Raw genomic sequence first — 18,022 nt, 5'->3', positions numbered from 1 at the left:
TTAAAATGTTATTATTTTAAAAAGGTATTAAATGAAGTATATAAACTAATATAACTAGTTGTAAAGAAGTTTTGTGGTTTAACCTTATAAAACTTTTTCAAACTTAAAAAAAATAAAAATAAGAATAAAACTATAAATACTTTTTTTTAATTTTTAAAGAACGATAGGTTTATGTTTTAGAAAAATACAAATGTTTACGTTGATATTTTAAAGGTGATATTTTGTTAAAAAAATAGAAGTTCCCTCAAGAAAGTAATAAGTTTTTATGAGACATAAAAGTTCAACTTTTATTAGATGACAAAGGCAAACAAGTCACAATAAATTTTTTAGTCACTTTCCGCAACTAATAACTTTGCAAAGTATCGATATATCACCACATAGATCAAAGCAACATAATAATATGCAAACACTAGTTGCATTAAAAACTCTTTTAACCTATAAAATGTCTATGTAATGATTACAATTCATTATGCATCACTTAAAGTTGCTTTTAAAAGCTTTTTTTTTCTGATATACATTTGTTAAACAATTTTTGACAAAGTTAGAAACGAAAATAACTAAAACTATTTATATAAACTAACAATTTTTATCATTGTTAAGGTTGTGAAGAATGTAAGGAAACAACGGATAACAGAAAAATAGCTCCTGCATTTTTAGAAGAACCTCAAGGAGTTTATTACAAATCTTCAGCAGCAGTTAAACTTTCTTGTCAAGCCAGAGGTGTCCCAATACCTGAACTTTCATGGCTCAAAAATGGAAGAAAACCCGACAACTGTTAATATTTTAATTAGTTAAGCACTCTTTTAGATATAAGTAATTAACTTTCTCAATAATTACCACCTGTATAAAGAAAATATTTATTTGTAGTAATTAAGACGTCGACTATAACTTAATTGCATTCATCAATTTATTTATAGAAGTATGTTTTTCTTGTGTTACTTCAAACTAATTTTAATTTTTTTTTCGAACAGTCAGAAGCATTACACCTTCGTTCAAATGTGAAGATGGAGTTGTAAGTTTTATAATAACTATTAAGTAATGAAAAGTGATTTACTAACAAATAATCTTTCAGGCAAAATCAACGTTGGACTTCAGTAATTTGTGGAATGAAGGCATCTCAAATGTTGGTGAATGGACTTGTGTGGCGAATAATAAATATGGATATATAAAAAGTAAACCTGCTAACGTCTACATTTCATGTTAGTTGTTTTAACCACATTATTTAATATAATAACCCAAATTGTTTTAAATTTTAGAAAACTTACCTAGATTTATTTTAATGTTCTTTGAAAGTTATTTCAAAATGATCTTCAACAACTTCTAGGTATTTCCTAGTTATGAATGTTTTTATTTTAATAAGTTCATATCAATCATTTAAACCCACTTTAGAATCTTTAAAATCTACGTTATATTCTAAAAGCTTGCTCATATTTAACAACATAAAAACTTTGAATTTAAAGTTAATTGTTAAATACACAAAACTTTTGTATTAGTTTTATAAAGCATAGTCATATAAATCATTATAAAGGTCTAACAAAGGTAACAAAACTCATTTCATAAACTATAAAATTCTGCAATATATACATTAAAGCAAAAAATAAATTGTCATTTAGTTTATATAACAGCACAAGTTTTACCACCATTATTTCTATACTCTTTCTTAATGCTTTTAAAATTTGAAAATTTTATTGAATGACCATTCTAACTGTTTCTTTTTTAAGACCTTATTTCAAACACTGTAATTTTTTTCTCGTGATTGCGTGTCGTCTTTTAAAAACAAGACTTTTGTTCGACAAGTAAGACTTTTATCAAAAGGGTTGATTTTTGTTCTTATTCAAACCACGGTTACGCACTGTTAATTTTGATAAACAAATTTATTCGTAATCTCTTCCAATTGTAGTATTCGATTATAGCTGTTAGTCGTTGTAGTAATTCCTGTTTTGTTCAATGAATATAACTTCCCTTTTATTTTTCAAATTTATTCATAACCACATAGTTTTTACATTTAGATAGTCTAGTTATGATTACATTTCTTATCAGGTTTTTCTAAATAAGTAAACAATGTTTTTGGTCGTTGTTTTAAAGAAAAAAATTATAGCTCAACTAACTGTATTTCTTTTTTTAAAATCAGTAAAAAAGTAAACGTTTTTTTATTTGAGTTTTAAATATCTCATTAGAGTTTTATATAAAACCAAGTACAGTTTAAAAAAGATTTGTAAAAAACGATCTCAAGTAAAAATCTAATTTTCAACTTTATTTTACGGTGATAAAAAATCAAATTAACTGTTAAAATTTTAACACTTTTCGCACATAACATCAAACAAACGTTCTACAAAACATTTTATAATAGATCCTCAACTAATTTTATCATCATAACACTTGAACAAAAAATTTTTTGATAACTAAAATCATGCAAACAGTTTTAAAACAACTTCTAAGATGCAATTAAATATTATGGGTGTTTTTATTTACTGTTCGATCTTTAATACTAAATATTTTTGTAATTTCTTGATTATTTCCTTTGAAATTTTTAGCAGCAGTAATCTGCAAATTTTATAGCTTATACTTCTTATTTGAAATATTAGCTTAAGCGAACCGTGTACCTTTATTTAACTTATTTTGTTTCAGTATTTAAACAATAAGCACGCTTGTACAAACACTCAAACATTATACATAAATCTACTGAAAGTGTTTCAACTACAAAGATAGTGTAAAATACTTTCATTTTTGTAAAAAATACTTAGTTCATTTCTTAAATTATTTAAAAACATACAAATTTCAAAACAAACTATTTCAAAATACAAATTCTTAACATCGTTAAGCTGTGTTGTTTGAAGTACGAATTCCATCAAAAAAATTTAAAGTTTTAATTTTTTATTTGTTAAGTTTTAAAGCTGAAATATTTCAGCGTTGCCAAAATAACAAGAATTAAAAATTTAAAGATCTCACGATAAGCCTGTAACTTTTAACGAGTTACATCATAAATTCCCACGAAGTTTGCACTGTGAAAATTTATAACATGTAAACAGACAATGTAAAAATTTTTAGTATATGCCAAAATATTATTATTATTATTATTATTATTATTATTATTATTATTATTATTATTATTATTATTATTATTATTATTATTATTATTATTATTATTATATTGTTTATTGTGCAATGTTGGACTCAGGCATCAAAACCTGAGCCACTTAAACAGGACACACAAAAAGAGAAAAAGAAAATAAACTTATATTCAAAACTTTAAGATAAATTATACATATATATATATATACAAACATAATTTAAATGGAAACACAAAGTTAAACACAATATGATAAACAAATGAACTAAATTGAAAATTCAGTTCAATAAATTCAAATTTATATATTACTTAGTACACACAGTAAAGAAGTTTGTCTAAAATCATGGCTTATAAAACAATATTCATAACTACAAAATATATAAGTAAACTAATAGTTTGTAGGGGGGAGGCGTAGGGAAACGAATATTTTTCCTTTTGTTACAGTGGAAAATTAGTTAATTTTACTGGTAGTTATCGTATTTAAGTCAAATCTTTTTAGCTTTAAACGAAATTGTTCTACCCTCTCACAAGATACTATATCCTGAGGTAGTCTGTTCCACATAGCTTTTGCTCTGTGAAAAAATGCACCTTGCCACTGACTGTTTTGAAAATCATGTTTACATTTTATTTTCAAATTATTTCCTCTTAGTTGATATTTATTTTGGGAAAAATTAAAAAACTGGTTAAAAAAACTTTTATATTTGCCATTGATAATTTTGTAAAGAATTAATAAATCAAATTCCCATCTTCTATATTCCAGTGATTTCAATCCAAATTTAATCATTCTATCATTATATGACGTGTAAGATATGTTGCAACGATTACAAATATGACGGGTAAAACTCCTTTGCACAGATTCAATTTTGTTAATATCCTTTTTTAATTGGGGTGACCAAATTTGGGTACTAAACTCAAGTTTAGGGCGAACGTATGTTTTAAATAGTTTTGTCAGAATTGAAGCAGAATTAGTTTTAAAACTTTTCAATATTTGATAACATGTAGTTTTTGCAATCTTATATAAATAGTTGATATGATCATTCCATTTCAAATCTTTGGAAATATAAATTCCTAAATCTTTAAAAACTTTAATTTCTGGTAACTTGATGTTATTGATTAAGAGGTCAGTTGGAGAAGATTCTTTTTTGTTAATGGTTAGAATTTTACATTTGCTAGGATTTAAGTTTAGTTTTCTTGTTTTTAACCATATGTAAATATTATCTAAAGATAGTTGTAATGAAGTATTTGACTGACTAAAGATTTTGGCATCATCTGCAAATAAGCTTAACTCACTTTTAATATCAATATTTGAACAAATATCATTAATATAAATTAAAAAGAGAAGGGGACCAACTACACCACCTTGTGGTACTCCACTGTAGATTGTTAAAGAGTCAGAAAGCGTATTATTGATGAGTACTCTTTGTGATCTATTATTTAAAAAGTTATCAAACCAATCAATTAAGCTTTCATGTAGCCCATACTGATTTAAAATTTTTAATAATCTTTTGTGTGATACTGAATCAAAGGCTTTTTGAATATCCGTATAAACTACTTTAGTAAATTCATTTTTGAGATAAGGAACTAACCAAGAATGTAAGCATGTTAACAGTTGAATGGTTGATGAGCGATTATATAACAAACGAAGTATATATTTTGTTTATAAATATACATAAATACTTTTAAGTTTTATGAGTATAAAAAAAATTAAAAACATCAATGAACAATAAACATTTATACTTAAACCAACTTTAATATACTTTAAAATGATTATACTTTTAAATCACTGTACTAGGTGTATAAGGCAAATTTCAAAAGTATAGTTTTTGATAAACATTACTATTTATATAGTTATATTCCTAACTTATTTTTAGAATGAACAATAAGAAAATTTAAAGTAAGTTATTGTTACTTTAAGTACTTTTAAAGTTATTTTATTCATATTAAACTTTTGCTAACTTGACATAGCAGTAACGTTTTAATTATCTAAACAGTTTGTTTTAATTATAAACAAATTTGAATCTTTATTTTTGCAGCTGTTATTAACTAGCAGTTGACAAACATTAGACTTATTTACCACTATTTTGCTTTTACTTATTATAAATAGAATAGTTTGTGACAAAAACAGTTTCACATTAGCATTTTTTTCTTGAAAATGTTATTTTTGGTCTTTTTAGGGTATTTTAATTTTAATCCAACTTTTTTATGACAAAGTCATGCCCCGAGATATAATCTTCCTAAAAACACCTTGAAATTTTCCAATTTTTTATAGCTAAAACTAAATTTGTTAGTATTTTCATATTTTAACAATTGAAATGTTGAATAAAATAATAGAAATTGAATATTAAAGGTTGTAACTTCTAAACTCCAGTCAAAATTTTGCTTAAGTAAGTCATTTATTTTAGAAGTAGGTTATGAGTTTAAGTTGTTAGAATTATATAATAGGTAATTAAAGAAAGTTTAAACGTTAATGAAATACAATGTATTTGTTTTTGAATCAAAGTATACAATTAATAGTCATTTAAAATAAAACTTTAATAGAACTTCTGTCTGTATTTTATGTATAATAATTTTAAATTTATCCTTTTCTAGTGGTATAATTCACTCATCAAAATTGATTAAACAAAAAGATAAAATAAATTTTGTTGTACAAAACACAATACTTTTTATATACAACTTTGTTGTTTACAATTTTTTTTATTACATATGAAAAGGTTTATTAGTAAGTTTTTTATAATAGATTTTTGTGGTAATAAATAAATTATGAATTGAATAACAACTATGAAGTATTAACAACATTAAACGTAAAAAGTAAACCTTGTGATTTAAAATTAATTAGTTTGGTTTAAGTTAGGTCAAATTAAGGTTGAGGTAATTGTTTAATACAAGGAAATATTGTGACCTTTATTATAATTATCATACTATTAATATTATATGTAATACTTTTTTTGTTTTGTACTTAAACTGAATAATTTAATATTTAATATCTAGAAGTAATTTAATAATAAAGTTGCTTACCCTTAAATAATCTGCAAAGTAAGAATAGTTGGTACAAAAACAATTTATCCAAACGATAACAAATTAAAGTTTAGAAAAAATAACTTTTGATCTGATTAAATTGTACTTTTATGTGTCTGAATAAACTAATGAGGCATAAATTTATAATTTACTATTTAACATGAAGTAACCGTAGTGGTGTATCCGATGAAGTAATTAATTAGCAAACTTCTCATCTCTAATACTGTAATATCACTATAAATTATCCCAAGGATGTGAGAAAAGTAATAATTCTTACCAAATTGAAATAATTTTCAACTTTTTAACATTTTATTTGATGAAAAATTTTGTTAGTGTATAAAAACTCCCTTCTTCTCAACGGGACATAATATTACGTCATAATCCTTTTTGAATTATACTAGAGAATTTAACCGTTTGATTTTTGTATGATTTTTAGGAGCGTTTTTAATAAATTTACAATTATTTTTTACAAGTTTAAATTTCAATTTTTATTTAGCGCGACTGATATTCATAATTCTAGATTGATCTTTAATTGTCATACATTTGTAAATATGCTTAGTTAATAACAAAATTGTAAGAAGCGCATTTCAAAATAAAGTTTTAATCCAGATTTTAAACAATGTTAGAGGAATCATTACTTACTAACAAAGCTAGAATTTAATTTAAGCTAATTATGTGTAATTTACAGTTGATCTGTTTTAATTTTACTAGAGTGCACGTGTTAGTTAACAGCTGACTTTTATAAATTTAAATGAGTAAATCAATTTATATATCGCTTGGCTAATGGTTAAGGTATTTCCCATATCGATAACTTTATACTAAAAAAGTTAAGCGAGTGAAAAGTTAAATCTTGTTTAAGTTCAAGTGTTTAAGTTCAAGTGTAAGTTAATTTGTATAAATTAATCAAAAACTTAATAAAATTACATTATTAAATAAAAACTTCTTGAACTATTTAATGCTGTTCAAGGTAAAAAATTATCGTTTTTACAATCAATAAGAAAAAAAGCTTAATGCAAAGTTGTGTAGAAAAAAAATGGTTTTTGGTGTTTTCAACCGTTTGAAGTCAGTTTGGCAGGTAGCTTAGATTTTATCGAGAAAATAAACTTCCAATGAACAATTTGGTCGCCTAACAATAATCACTAGTGACGTTATCACAACTTGAATCACAAATTTCTATTGAGTAATAACAAGTTTGGAAGTTTGCTCGATTCTTATGAGATTTTGTTTCAGTACGCCGAACACATTAGCTAACAAGCTTAAAATGAAGATAAAAAATCTTACTAAGAAAACAGAATTTAAATTTTATGCTGTTTTTAAAGCTTTTTATAATTGTGTTTTATTTACTACTTGATGCACACTAGTTTTAGCATTTCTTATAAATATTTAGATATCTGTCTTGTTTGTAGACTATTGTAAGCTCATGTTCGTTAAAAAACATTTTATAAGTTTCACAAGTTATTTTTATCTTTTATTTGCAACTTGTTGGAAAACAATAAAGTTTATATGTCAGCTTTTATTAGTGTTGTTGACGGTATGTTATTCACTACTTAATACATTGTAATAAAACTACTTTAAGTGGTTTTTTTCAAGTTATTTCCAAGTGTAAATTATCTTTAATTAAATATAATAGTCATGTGTAGATGAAATAGTCTAATTTTACAAATCTGTTTTCTCGTTAATTTGCAACTTGATACTTCTAAAAAACTTTTAAAATGTTTTTTTTTTGCTGTTTTTCTTTAAGTTTAAATGTTGTAATATTAAGCTACTGAAATGAAAACAAAATTTGAGCTAGCATGTTTTATAGTTATATTTTATATATGTTGACACCACATTTTTTTCATCACTAAATATTATTAATTATTTATTAATCGGTAAAATAGTTAAGTTTCTAAACTTGGAGAACAAAAAGTATTTTTTACTGGAAAATGTTATACTTAAAATTTAAACAACAAATATAAGCTAAGAGGGCTACAAAACACAAACAGGTTAATTTGCTTTTGTAACTTACACGACATATTTTTCTTAAGTACCACTAGATTACAGTACTTTTAATTATTTATTTTTTTTGTTTATCATTTATCTTTTTTTAAACTTGATATTCTGTAAAAATACTTTATAATAATCTCAAGGAAATCTTTTAACTTATCTTCTCTAACTTTATGAAATAAATTAAGCAAAATTCCAAATGTTTAAAGCTTAACGTTGCTTATAACGCTTGCCTTTTTAAATTTTCTTCAATGCTTAAATGCGTGTGTTTTTGATCGTTAATTAAACTTTTGTTTTTAAACTTATGACTTAATACTAAATAAACTAATTAAACACTGTAATATGTATAAATAGTAAGTTTTCTAATTAGAAGTAGATATTCGTAGATAAAAAGAATTATCAAAAAACTACCAAAACATAAGAAGGGTACCATAGTAATGATAAACCGGATATTTCGGTTACTTCATTGATTAATATAAAGATTACATATGCCGTTTAAAATTTATCAAGAAATATGTTTGAAATATCTGAAAGTTTTAATAAAAATCTAGTTTAACCTTTTAAATTTATGTATCGGCTTCAAGTGCTTTTAAGTCATCTTTAAAGTAGTGTCGATTTTAATTTAATGAAAATTTAATGGCACATTTTATCGTTTGCACTTTTACTAACCAAATGAAAATGCTTGAACTCAGATGTAAAAATCAGTAGAAATGTGGACTTAAAATGAGAAACTTAAGAAATTTATTGAAGCTTTAATAAAGTCGAACCATATTAAAACCCAATTTATGTATCAATGTTATTTCAGTCAAAAAAATTTAAACTAAGTAGAAGTCAAAGCATTAAAATTTATTTTCAAATTTTACTGTTTAACAATATTTGTTGTCTAATTTAACATTTAAGTTTACTAGTTTATAAATATGCATTAATTAATTGAAAACTAAAGATAAAATGGTAATACGTGAGTCAAACTAATTATATCTAACAAGGAGAGAGTTAAATACTTTTACAGTTTTAGTATATAAATAAATTTACAACAAATAACTTCTAGATATCGAGAACTTCGTAGTCATGCCGTTTGATGTTGCTGCTTTGAAGGGAAACTCGGCCACTATATGGTGCAAGAAACCCGATGGACAGCCGGAACCACAAATCACGTGGTTTTATCAGAAATCAGAAGGTTCAAGGCAGGAACAAGTTCGGAATACAAGGAAAAAGGTGAAAAAAAACAATATTTTGAAATATATTATTCTTAATAAGCAAATTAAAATATTTTTTATAGTTACTGCCAAGAGACAAGTCAAGTCTGATAATATCTGATGTGAAACCTGAAGATAAAGGTTTATACACTTGTGTGGCATCTAACTCAGCTGGTACCAGGAAAAGCATTGCTGCTCAACTAACTGTACAAGGTATAAATAATGAAATTGAGTTTTTTTTTTATTAATAAAAGTTTTTAGATAAAAAATTTATCATATTACAGTACTATACATTATAAACTTAAATCGCATAGATTTTCGTTAAAAGATTTTATTTCAAAGTTAAAGTTTATGTTTGTATGATGTTTACAGCCTTTACAAAAGTTATTTTAACAAAAACTGCTAATAATGAGTTGTACATTTTTAGCTTTATTTGCTTGTATATCAAAATGTGTTGCTTTCTTTTATTTTACGTTATAACACTTAAAATTTAATGATTAAAAGCACAAAACTTGTAAACAAGAATTATTTGAAAAATAACAGTCTTTTAATGATGTTTATTGTACATTGTATCATTCCAGCTTTTAAGTATTTAACAAGAAGCAAAAACACATTGATTACTTAAAGTGAAATGCTTTTATGAAATGCATTATTTTATGTCGTTAAAAAAATTTAAAAATAATCATAACACTCATACAAAATGTTCTCAAGTAGCTACAAGCAATTAAAATTATTTGTGATTGTACATAACTCAAACTGTTTAATATCTGTGTAAAACTATTTCTTTAACATGTTCTTAAATACCTTTTAATATGTTAGAACATATTAACTATCTTCAAACTTGAATCACATGTAAATAATTTTATTATAAATATTTAAAGAGTTTGTGTCTCTTTGCAAAAATCATAAAAATGCTTTTATTTAATTGTAGGCTTAAAAAAGATATACGTATTTTAAAAATTTGCGAAAAATTGTTATTGTGAAAATGCAATTTTAGAAAGAATAATTGTAAAAGTTGAAATAGCAGACTTATTTTAAACAAAAGGTAACACTAAGTAAACAATTTAATGTTTAGTTCTTTTTACAAACCATAATTACTAAATTCTTTCAAACAATATAAATAAGACTCAATTTTTCAGAACAAAATATATTTCATGCTTCTTTCGTCAGTTGTATACTAAGCAATAAAAATAAAGTTTCTAATCTAACTTATATAGTTAAAATGCAATCAACGTAATTAATAATAATAAAGCAAAGAGTAATTAAGAACACATAAGTACTTCTAATTACAATGCAAGTAAAAAATAATAAAACAGAGCAACAACTTATAAAACAATTTAAGAAAACAACGAAACAGTATAATCAAAATCTTTATGTTTACACAACTTAGGTTTTCTTAACAAAATGCAAATAGCCTCAAGTTTAGTTAAATCCGAAATGTGAAAACAATTTTCAACAATTTTAAATCTTTTTAAAATGTAATTACTAGCACAATCAAGGTTATTTACTAAGTGTTCAGAAATAGCAGATCTTTTTGAACCATTTATTACTCTGATAGATTTAGTTTTCTTATTACTCTTACAAAATTCATCGATACTTTTTGGAATATGTTCTTTTATTCTTTTGCCAAATTGTCTTGAGGTCATCCCGACATAACTAGCTTCACAGAAGCACTTAAACTGGTAAACTACCATACTTTGTTTAAATTCTGCTATCGGATCTTTTCCTCCAGGTCTGAACATTGGTTTCGATATAAAAATAACAATCGGCTTGGCCGAATGATACGTCCTACTTACTAATTTACAAATCTCTCTTTCTAAAACTCCTGAGTTCTTAATAACATAAGGCAATACTAAAGGAATCAAGCATTTCTCCGGCCCTGCTGGCTTTATTTTGTTGAAACTGTAAACTGTAAATAAGAAGCATGAAATATATTTTGTTCTGAAAAATTGAGTCTTATTTATAATGTTTGAAATAATTTATTTAATGTCAATTAATGTTTAATTACATAATTACTAACTTACATTCTTTATTTATATACTTTTAACAAATAAACATACTTAGTTAGGCTCAATGTTTTCAAAAGTGCAACAATAAATATATCTAAATGCCGTTTTTCTTATAAAATTATTAAAATCTTAAACTATATAACTTTTACGTCACAGAAATGCCACATTTTACGGAAACTCCTGATGACGTTGCAGTTTACGAAGGAGAAAAGATTGTTGTAAAATGCGAGGCATCAGGAAACCCAAAACCATGGATTTCTTGGTTCAAGGGTTCAGAAAGACTTCAAGATAATAGCAGGTTTGTGATTTTTTTTTAAATTTCTATTACAAAATGTGTTTTATTGTAATAAAAAAGTGTCTTTTGACGTTAGAAATACACTTTATACTTTTACCGTTTAATACCTTAGAAATATTATTGAAAACAAAGCTTAGTCAGGGCACAAAAATAAAATACATTCCTAATATTTATATATATCTGTGTTTATATAATTTTACTACTTTTTAAAACTGACTTTTGTTTTTGGAAAAATTGACCTTAGAAAGCAATAAATTTACAATTAGTTTTTTGAACTTTCACTTTTTTCCCTTTCTAAAGGGCAACCACTTATGTTTATTGGCAATTAAAAACTTGTTGTTTTATTTTTACTTTATCTAAGCATAGAACAACGCAAAAATCTTTATAAAGCAGTCAATATACTTTTATTCTTTTAAACGGTATGTATCTTATAATTTTGTTTATACTTATAGTTTTATAAAGAGATTCATTTTATCTAATAAATCAAAACAATCTATTTTACAGGTATGAAGTATTACAAAATCAACTAGTAATCAAAAGTTCTCGAACAATTGACACTGGTAGTTACTCTTGTGTTGCGAAAAACAACCCTGGTACCAAAAAGATAGAATTCAACATTCAAGTTGAAGGTAATTTAATCTTAAAACATTAAATATTCTATTAAAAAGTTTAATTTCCAATATTTATCTAAGTTGTTAAGCAATTTTTTTATAACTAATTTTGATAAAATTATGACAAGTCATAATTAGTCATTTGTTTATTTGTCATAGAAGCTCGATTTCATATAAAAGTTGATGGCAAACTAAGCTTAAACCTTAAATGTTATAACAACTTAAACAATAGAAACTTTAGAAAAAACAAAATATCGAAAAAGTATTTCTCCTATAGTTTTTTAACAAAGATTATTAAAACAAAACTTAAATTTTTTATCTAGATAGTTTTATTTTACCAAATTTTAACAAGAAGAAATACTGAAAAAAAAAGCTAACAATGTAGATAATATTGTAAGGTCATAACTTGCTTAATCAGTTTAATTAAGTTTATTTAACTTGTGACATATACAAACAAAAACTAAAAGGACAACCTTAAACAATTTGCTTTATTATCACAAGACAATGATGTTGAAAAATAATTTATTAAAAAACAGTCTTAAACAAGACAAATAGATATGGTATTAAAATTTTTTAGATCAACCCGGTGTTATATTTTCTGAATTAACAATCAACGAAGGTAGCGATATAAAAATTGACTGTCGAATTAGCGAATCTGGAAATTTAAAATGGAAACTTCCGAGTAGTAAGCAGTTTATTAGATACTCTTGTATTTATTCTTTGATATTTAGACTCATGGTAATTTTTTACAGGGTTAACAGACTTGCAAGATCCTTACAAATCAAGATTTTTGTTATCAGAAGAAGGAGACAAACTTGAAATAAGAGATGTAAATTTAATAGATGCTGGGGAGTATAGATGTTTTGTTGGTGAAAAACAACACGGAATTAATTTGCATGTTACAGGTTTAATAGCATATTTATAAATTTTAAATTAACATGGTAGTAACTTAAAACCTTGTGTGTTTTGAGTCTTTCAAGTGTCGAAATAAAAGCAAACAGTAAAATTTGTTTTTGATATCCGTGACTAAATAATGCTTACACACTTTAATCTAAGTTTAATTACTTTTTATTCAAAATTTAATTTCTTATAACCTAACTTAAGGTCTTGCCTACTTATAACGGTCGTTTAAATAACTATTAAAATTTAAACATAGAATCACGATAAATTGTAATTAATTATTTTTTTAAAGATTAATTTTAGAATTAATAAAGCTTACTTTACTTAATTTGTACTTTAAAAAAAAAGAATTAGCTTTAATTTATAAACTGTTAACTTTTGTTCTTAAACTACCAAAACAAATCTAATAATTGAACGATTTATTTTTAATGAGTCCAAAAAAATGTTTAATTTTAGAACAATTAATGTTTTAATAATATTATTCATTATTAAAAATATGTTATCCACAGCTTCATCAAGACCAGTGCCTCCCATAGTGACAAGCGCTTCAGGTGATACATTTAAATTTTTGGGAGAAATGGTCACTTTCAAGTGCTCTTACATGACCAGATCGCCCGAAACAGTCAAGGTTGAGTGGTTAAGGGACGGCAACCTCATGTCTGAATCTGCTTATGGGGGTCGGATCAGTTTCCATGACGACCCAAAAGAAAAAAGTTTCGGGTTAAAGATTTTTCAAACAAAAGTAAGATTTTGTTAATATTAGTAATTGAAACCAATCAGCCTATACTAAACCTTTCAAACTGTCTCTTTAAGTACTAAATGACAACTCTCTGTTTAAAAAGTAAAACTAAGTTTAAATTGTTTAACAGTTGAAAGCTGGTAGTGTTTTAAATTAATTTTAGAGAAATCAATTTTATTGTATAGGTTTTTTCAGTAATTCTTTTAAATTTAAATGTTTAAATAATTATTAAGTTTTTTCTTTTAATGGACCTCCTAATTTAAAAGTTTCGAAGTATATATATATTTTTTTATTGATTTTTTTCTTCTTATTACTAATGTGAATTGTAGAAGTATTTAGCTAGTTTTAGTTATATTTTGTGTTACAACTTTATCATTCTTGTAATTAGTTTGTGAATAAACTCAACCAAGAAAGATATATTTATTTATGATAAAGTCTTATTCAATATATTTGAAAATAGGTAAATACTTCTACAAGAGATTAAAACGAATGAACTATAAGTTTATTTTCTACGATAATTTATATTTTAAGTTAACATCTGTTACAAAATAAAGTATAAACATTTTAAAGTAAAACAACAACGGTAATTTTTTTTTATTAGCAATCTGATAGCGGAATGTATAGTTGTCTTGTATCAGATGAAAACGGAAAAACGAAAACTTCTTTTCCAATGAAACTAACTATAGCTTGTTAGTTAATGATTTGTACTTTTTTCGATATTTCAAATTGTCTAAGTGTATAGAGTCTGTTTTAATAAATAATACAAAACATTTAGTGAATAGTTAATTTTATGTAATTTTTATTACATAAGAACTGTTTTAAAAAACTTCTTTAAGTACCAAAATGTATCAAAAAAAACCTATCTAAAATTATATGTACACAAATTCTAATAAATATTTAAATACTTCAGAAGTTTTTTACTTTCATTTCTTAAGTAGTAATAAACAAAACTACCACAATATTAATTTTTTAGCCATCGGAGATCAATTTCAAGACACTTCGGATGCTGAAGAAAAGATTCCAAAAATTTCAGGTTACCCTGAATTGGTATCATCAACAAGTGACTCATTAAAATTAAAGTGGAGTCCTTCAATATTATCAGCTGATAATCAACTAGTTTACTACGAACTTGCATACTTTCAGTGAGTCATGTTGATTTAAAATTAAATCATTTTTAAGAGTAAGCAATTAAATTTTTGTTTAATTCTTGGTAAGATTTAAGAATAGTAAGTATATGAAGTAGTTTATACTAAATATCAAGGGAAATCAGTAAAAAATTTAAAAAATATGTAATAGATCTAAATAAAATTATTTATAAAAAGTTTTTTGATATGTAGGGTTTGCTTACTTTTAATATAGAATTTGTAATATTTAAAATATTAAATTAAAAGTTTTTAAATTAATCTTTAGTGTTAAAAATATACTTTTTCATAATTAATAGTTAGTTGTTTTTTTTTTACTTAATATATTCAAAACATCAAATTTTACATAAAAGCGTTTGAAAAAAAAAATTGTGAATATAACTGTAGTTTATATCATTATAATTACTTCAGGATAGGACAAAAGTTAAAAGAATGGAATGTAATGCCAAGAACACTTTCCACTGAAGTTAAAATAAATGGACTTCAAGCCTCAAAACCATGTTATATAAAATTACAAGCTTTTAATGATTATGGAGCAAGTCAAACATCAATTGTACCAATTGCCTACTACACACAAGGTTAATTATTTTTATCTATTTTATTTTTTTATGTTTAAACTCTTTATTTGCGTTTTAATTGTTAACTTCATCCTCAAACTTTTTTACCTAAAATTTAAACAAGTAAGTACAACTCACTCAACTTGATATGAGATATTCAACATACAACCTTAATTTAATAAAAATACACCAGCTAAAGTAAAAAGATAAAAAACATAAATATGCTGAAAAAGGTAGAAGCTTTGGTCTGTAAGCTCATCTAATACCCAGGTGTTTACTGAGCTAACTTAAGTAAAAAAACAAAAAGTAAAATTTTCTGCCATCTTTTGTTATACACTACTGAAAGATAAAAAATTGACATTTGAATGGAATTCAGAAGCGAACGTTGCTTAGAAATTATCACCGTTTCGATTGTGTCAAACTTTGACTTATCGCTATTCATCATCAAGCATTTAGTATTCAAAATAGTTTCACTGAATTTACTTCATTTATAAGTTTTTTCGGTAAACACAACTTACTTGTGCACTTTGTTGCAGCTAAATTGTAAATACAAACTAAAAGCTTTCTTCTGTCACTAAAAACATTTAAAAGTGTTTGCCTTGTCTCCTTTAATGGTTTCTTTTAGCAAAGTAAAGATCTAATTTTGCTTGCATAAGACACGCTTAATCCATAATTAAATACTTTAAAATGGGTCGTCTTTAATAGTGATGAATTAAACTTTGTTTACTTAGCCTAGATTGGTTAGGGTAGTGCTTAGTCATTAATCTTTTTTTATTGCATTAATCTAAAATTATGTTTTACAGAGCTCGGATACGACAATAAATCTGAAACTGAAATATTTTTTGAACCAAGAATATTTGATGACAGTTTAGAAGCCTCATTAGTTTATGTTTCAAAACAGAAGTTCTTGCAAATTAAATGGAACATTAAAGACGAAGAAAACGTTTGCAGTAAAATTGACGGATTTCAAATCAGATCATATTTGTTTAATGGTAAAAATGATGAAGTTGAACTTGACACTGTTTCTTGCAATCAGAGGTAAACTAACATTATATTATGTGTTTAATTAAATATAAATTTAATTTTTGAAATATAAAACGGCAAGATTTAGTAAAAACATCTAATTATAATTGAAAGTTTTACTAAACATTAGTTTTTAATAATTGAATTCATGAAAAAAATTCATTATTTCTAGTTATTTATTTTATAACAGATTTTATAACTTACCTACTGAGCATGGATATAACTATGCTGTTGAAATATTAGCATATGCAGGAAAATCAGTTGAAAAATATAGGATTTCAGCAACTGTTACGTCTGAATTACAAGGTGAATTTTACATAATTAATAAAAAACAATAATAAAAGATCACAATTTTATAAAATATTAACGTTTACTTAATAATAATAAGTTTTTTACTAATTATATAAGTATTTAAAAGCGGGTTAAAGTTTGAATGAAAATGATTTAACCGATATACATATTTTAAATTTAGTGAACATTCTTCAACCAATCAAGATTCGAGACCATCAAAAAACCGATGATGGTTTAGAATTAGTTTGGGGCCTTCCGAACTTACGAAAACAGTTCAATGACGTCATTGATTATTACGTCATCACTTGCAAAGGAAAAACTAAAACTGAAGTCTCGTATGTTGAAGCTGAAGAACTTTCTCAACAAGCTGAAACTAACGTGACTTCAACTTGTTCTAGTCTCAGTTTTGATGAAGTGAAGGAAGTAGAAATAGAATTTGTAACAAAATTAGGAGGTGGTCCGTCTTCAAAAGTTTCGTTTGTTGGTTAGTTTTGAAAAATATTAACTTTTTTTTTGTTTACAATTTTTGTTAATACTAGTTATACGTTCATAGTATTTAGCTTTTTACAAAATACACGCGATGCACTGCTTGTTTTTAATTTTTCTAAAACTATACTCACAGCAGCAAAAAACAAAATAAAGAAAGAAACTACAAAAGTATCAACAACAACAAAGGAAAGACCTGAAAGCAACACTATGCCCCCACAACAAGACTTTTGGACAACCACCACGGGATATATTGTCATGGCCTGTGGTGGATTTGTACTGATTTTAGCAGTCGGTGTGTTTTTCTATGTACGTCGAAGAAAGAATCCAAAGTTTTTGAATAGACCAAGTAAGTCTTGTTTCCTTTTAAATAATATGTAGATTTTTATGTATATTTAAACTAAAATTTTTAGTTAACCATTTGACACGATTCACTTTAATTTCCCACGTGGGTTCTTGTGCTTCAACACTTCAAGTGGCAGGTTTTTATTAATGTTTGTAAAGACTCACCATGTCTTATTTCAATAAAAGACTTATCAAAAGAGAAAAGTTATTATGTATTTGATTCATTGTAAAACTGTCCATGTATTTAGATAAAAAAATAAATATACTTTATTATAAAAATTTTTCTCGATTATAAAACTTAGAAAAATAGCTCGATGTGTGATCGAACATAATTTGGTTTCAATTTATTTTCCGGCT

General features: G+C 25.0%; 1 protein-coding gene across 1 annotated transcript; it reads left to right on the top strand.

Moving 5' to 3' along the window:
• Positions 1–600: 600 nt before the first annotated feature.
• LOC145847097 (protein sax-3-like) lies at positions 601–17,669 on the top strand (the record flags this gene model as incomplete). The annotated part of the gene is made up of 17 exons (XM_082953511.1): positions 601–774; positions 972–1,012; positions 1,073–1,199; positions 9,120–9,265; positions 9,351–9,480; positions 11,433–11,574; positions 12,076–12,200; positions 12,760–12,867; positions 12,935–13,087; positions 13,592–13,824; positions 14,423–14,510; positions 14,795–14,963; positions 15,375–15,541; positions 16,324–16,558; positions 16,734–16,849; positions 17,016–17,318; positions 17,460–17,669. Coding segments are annotated over 17 exons (2,667 nt in total), but the record flags the coding sequence as incomplete, so codon positions are not given.
• Positions 17,670–18,022: the final 353 nt, after the last annotated feature.

Source organism: Thalia democratica, unplaced genomic scaffold (assembly GCF_965202585.1).
Source record: "Thalia democratica unplaced genomic scaffold, ktThaDemo2.hap1.1 HAP1_SCAFFOLD_810, whole genome shotgun sequence".
Lineage (NCBI taxonomy): Eukaryota > Metazoa > Chordata > Thaliacea > Salpida > Salpidae > Thalia > Thalia democratica.
Note: the sequence above shows the minus strand (reverse complement) of the source record. Positions and strands in the feature narration are given on the sequence as shown.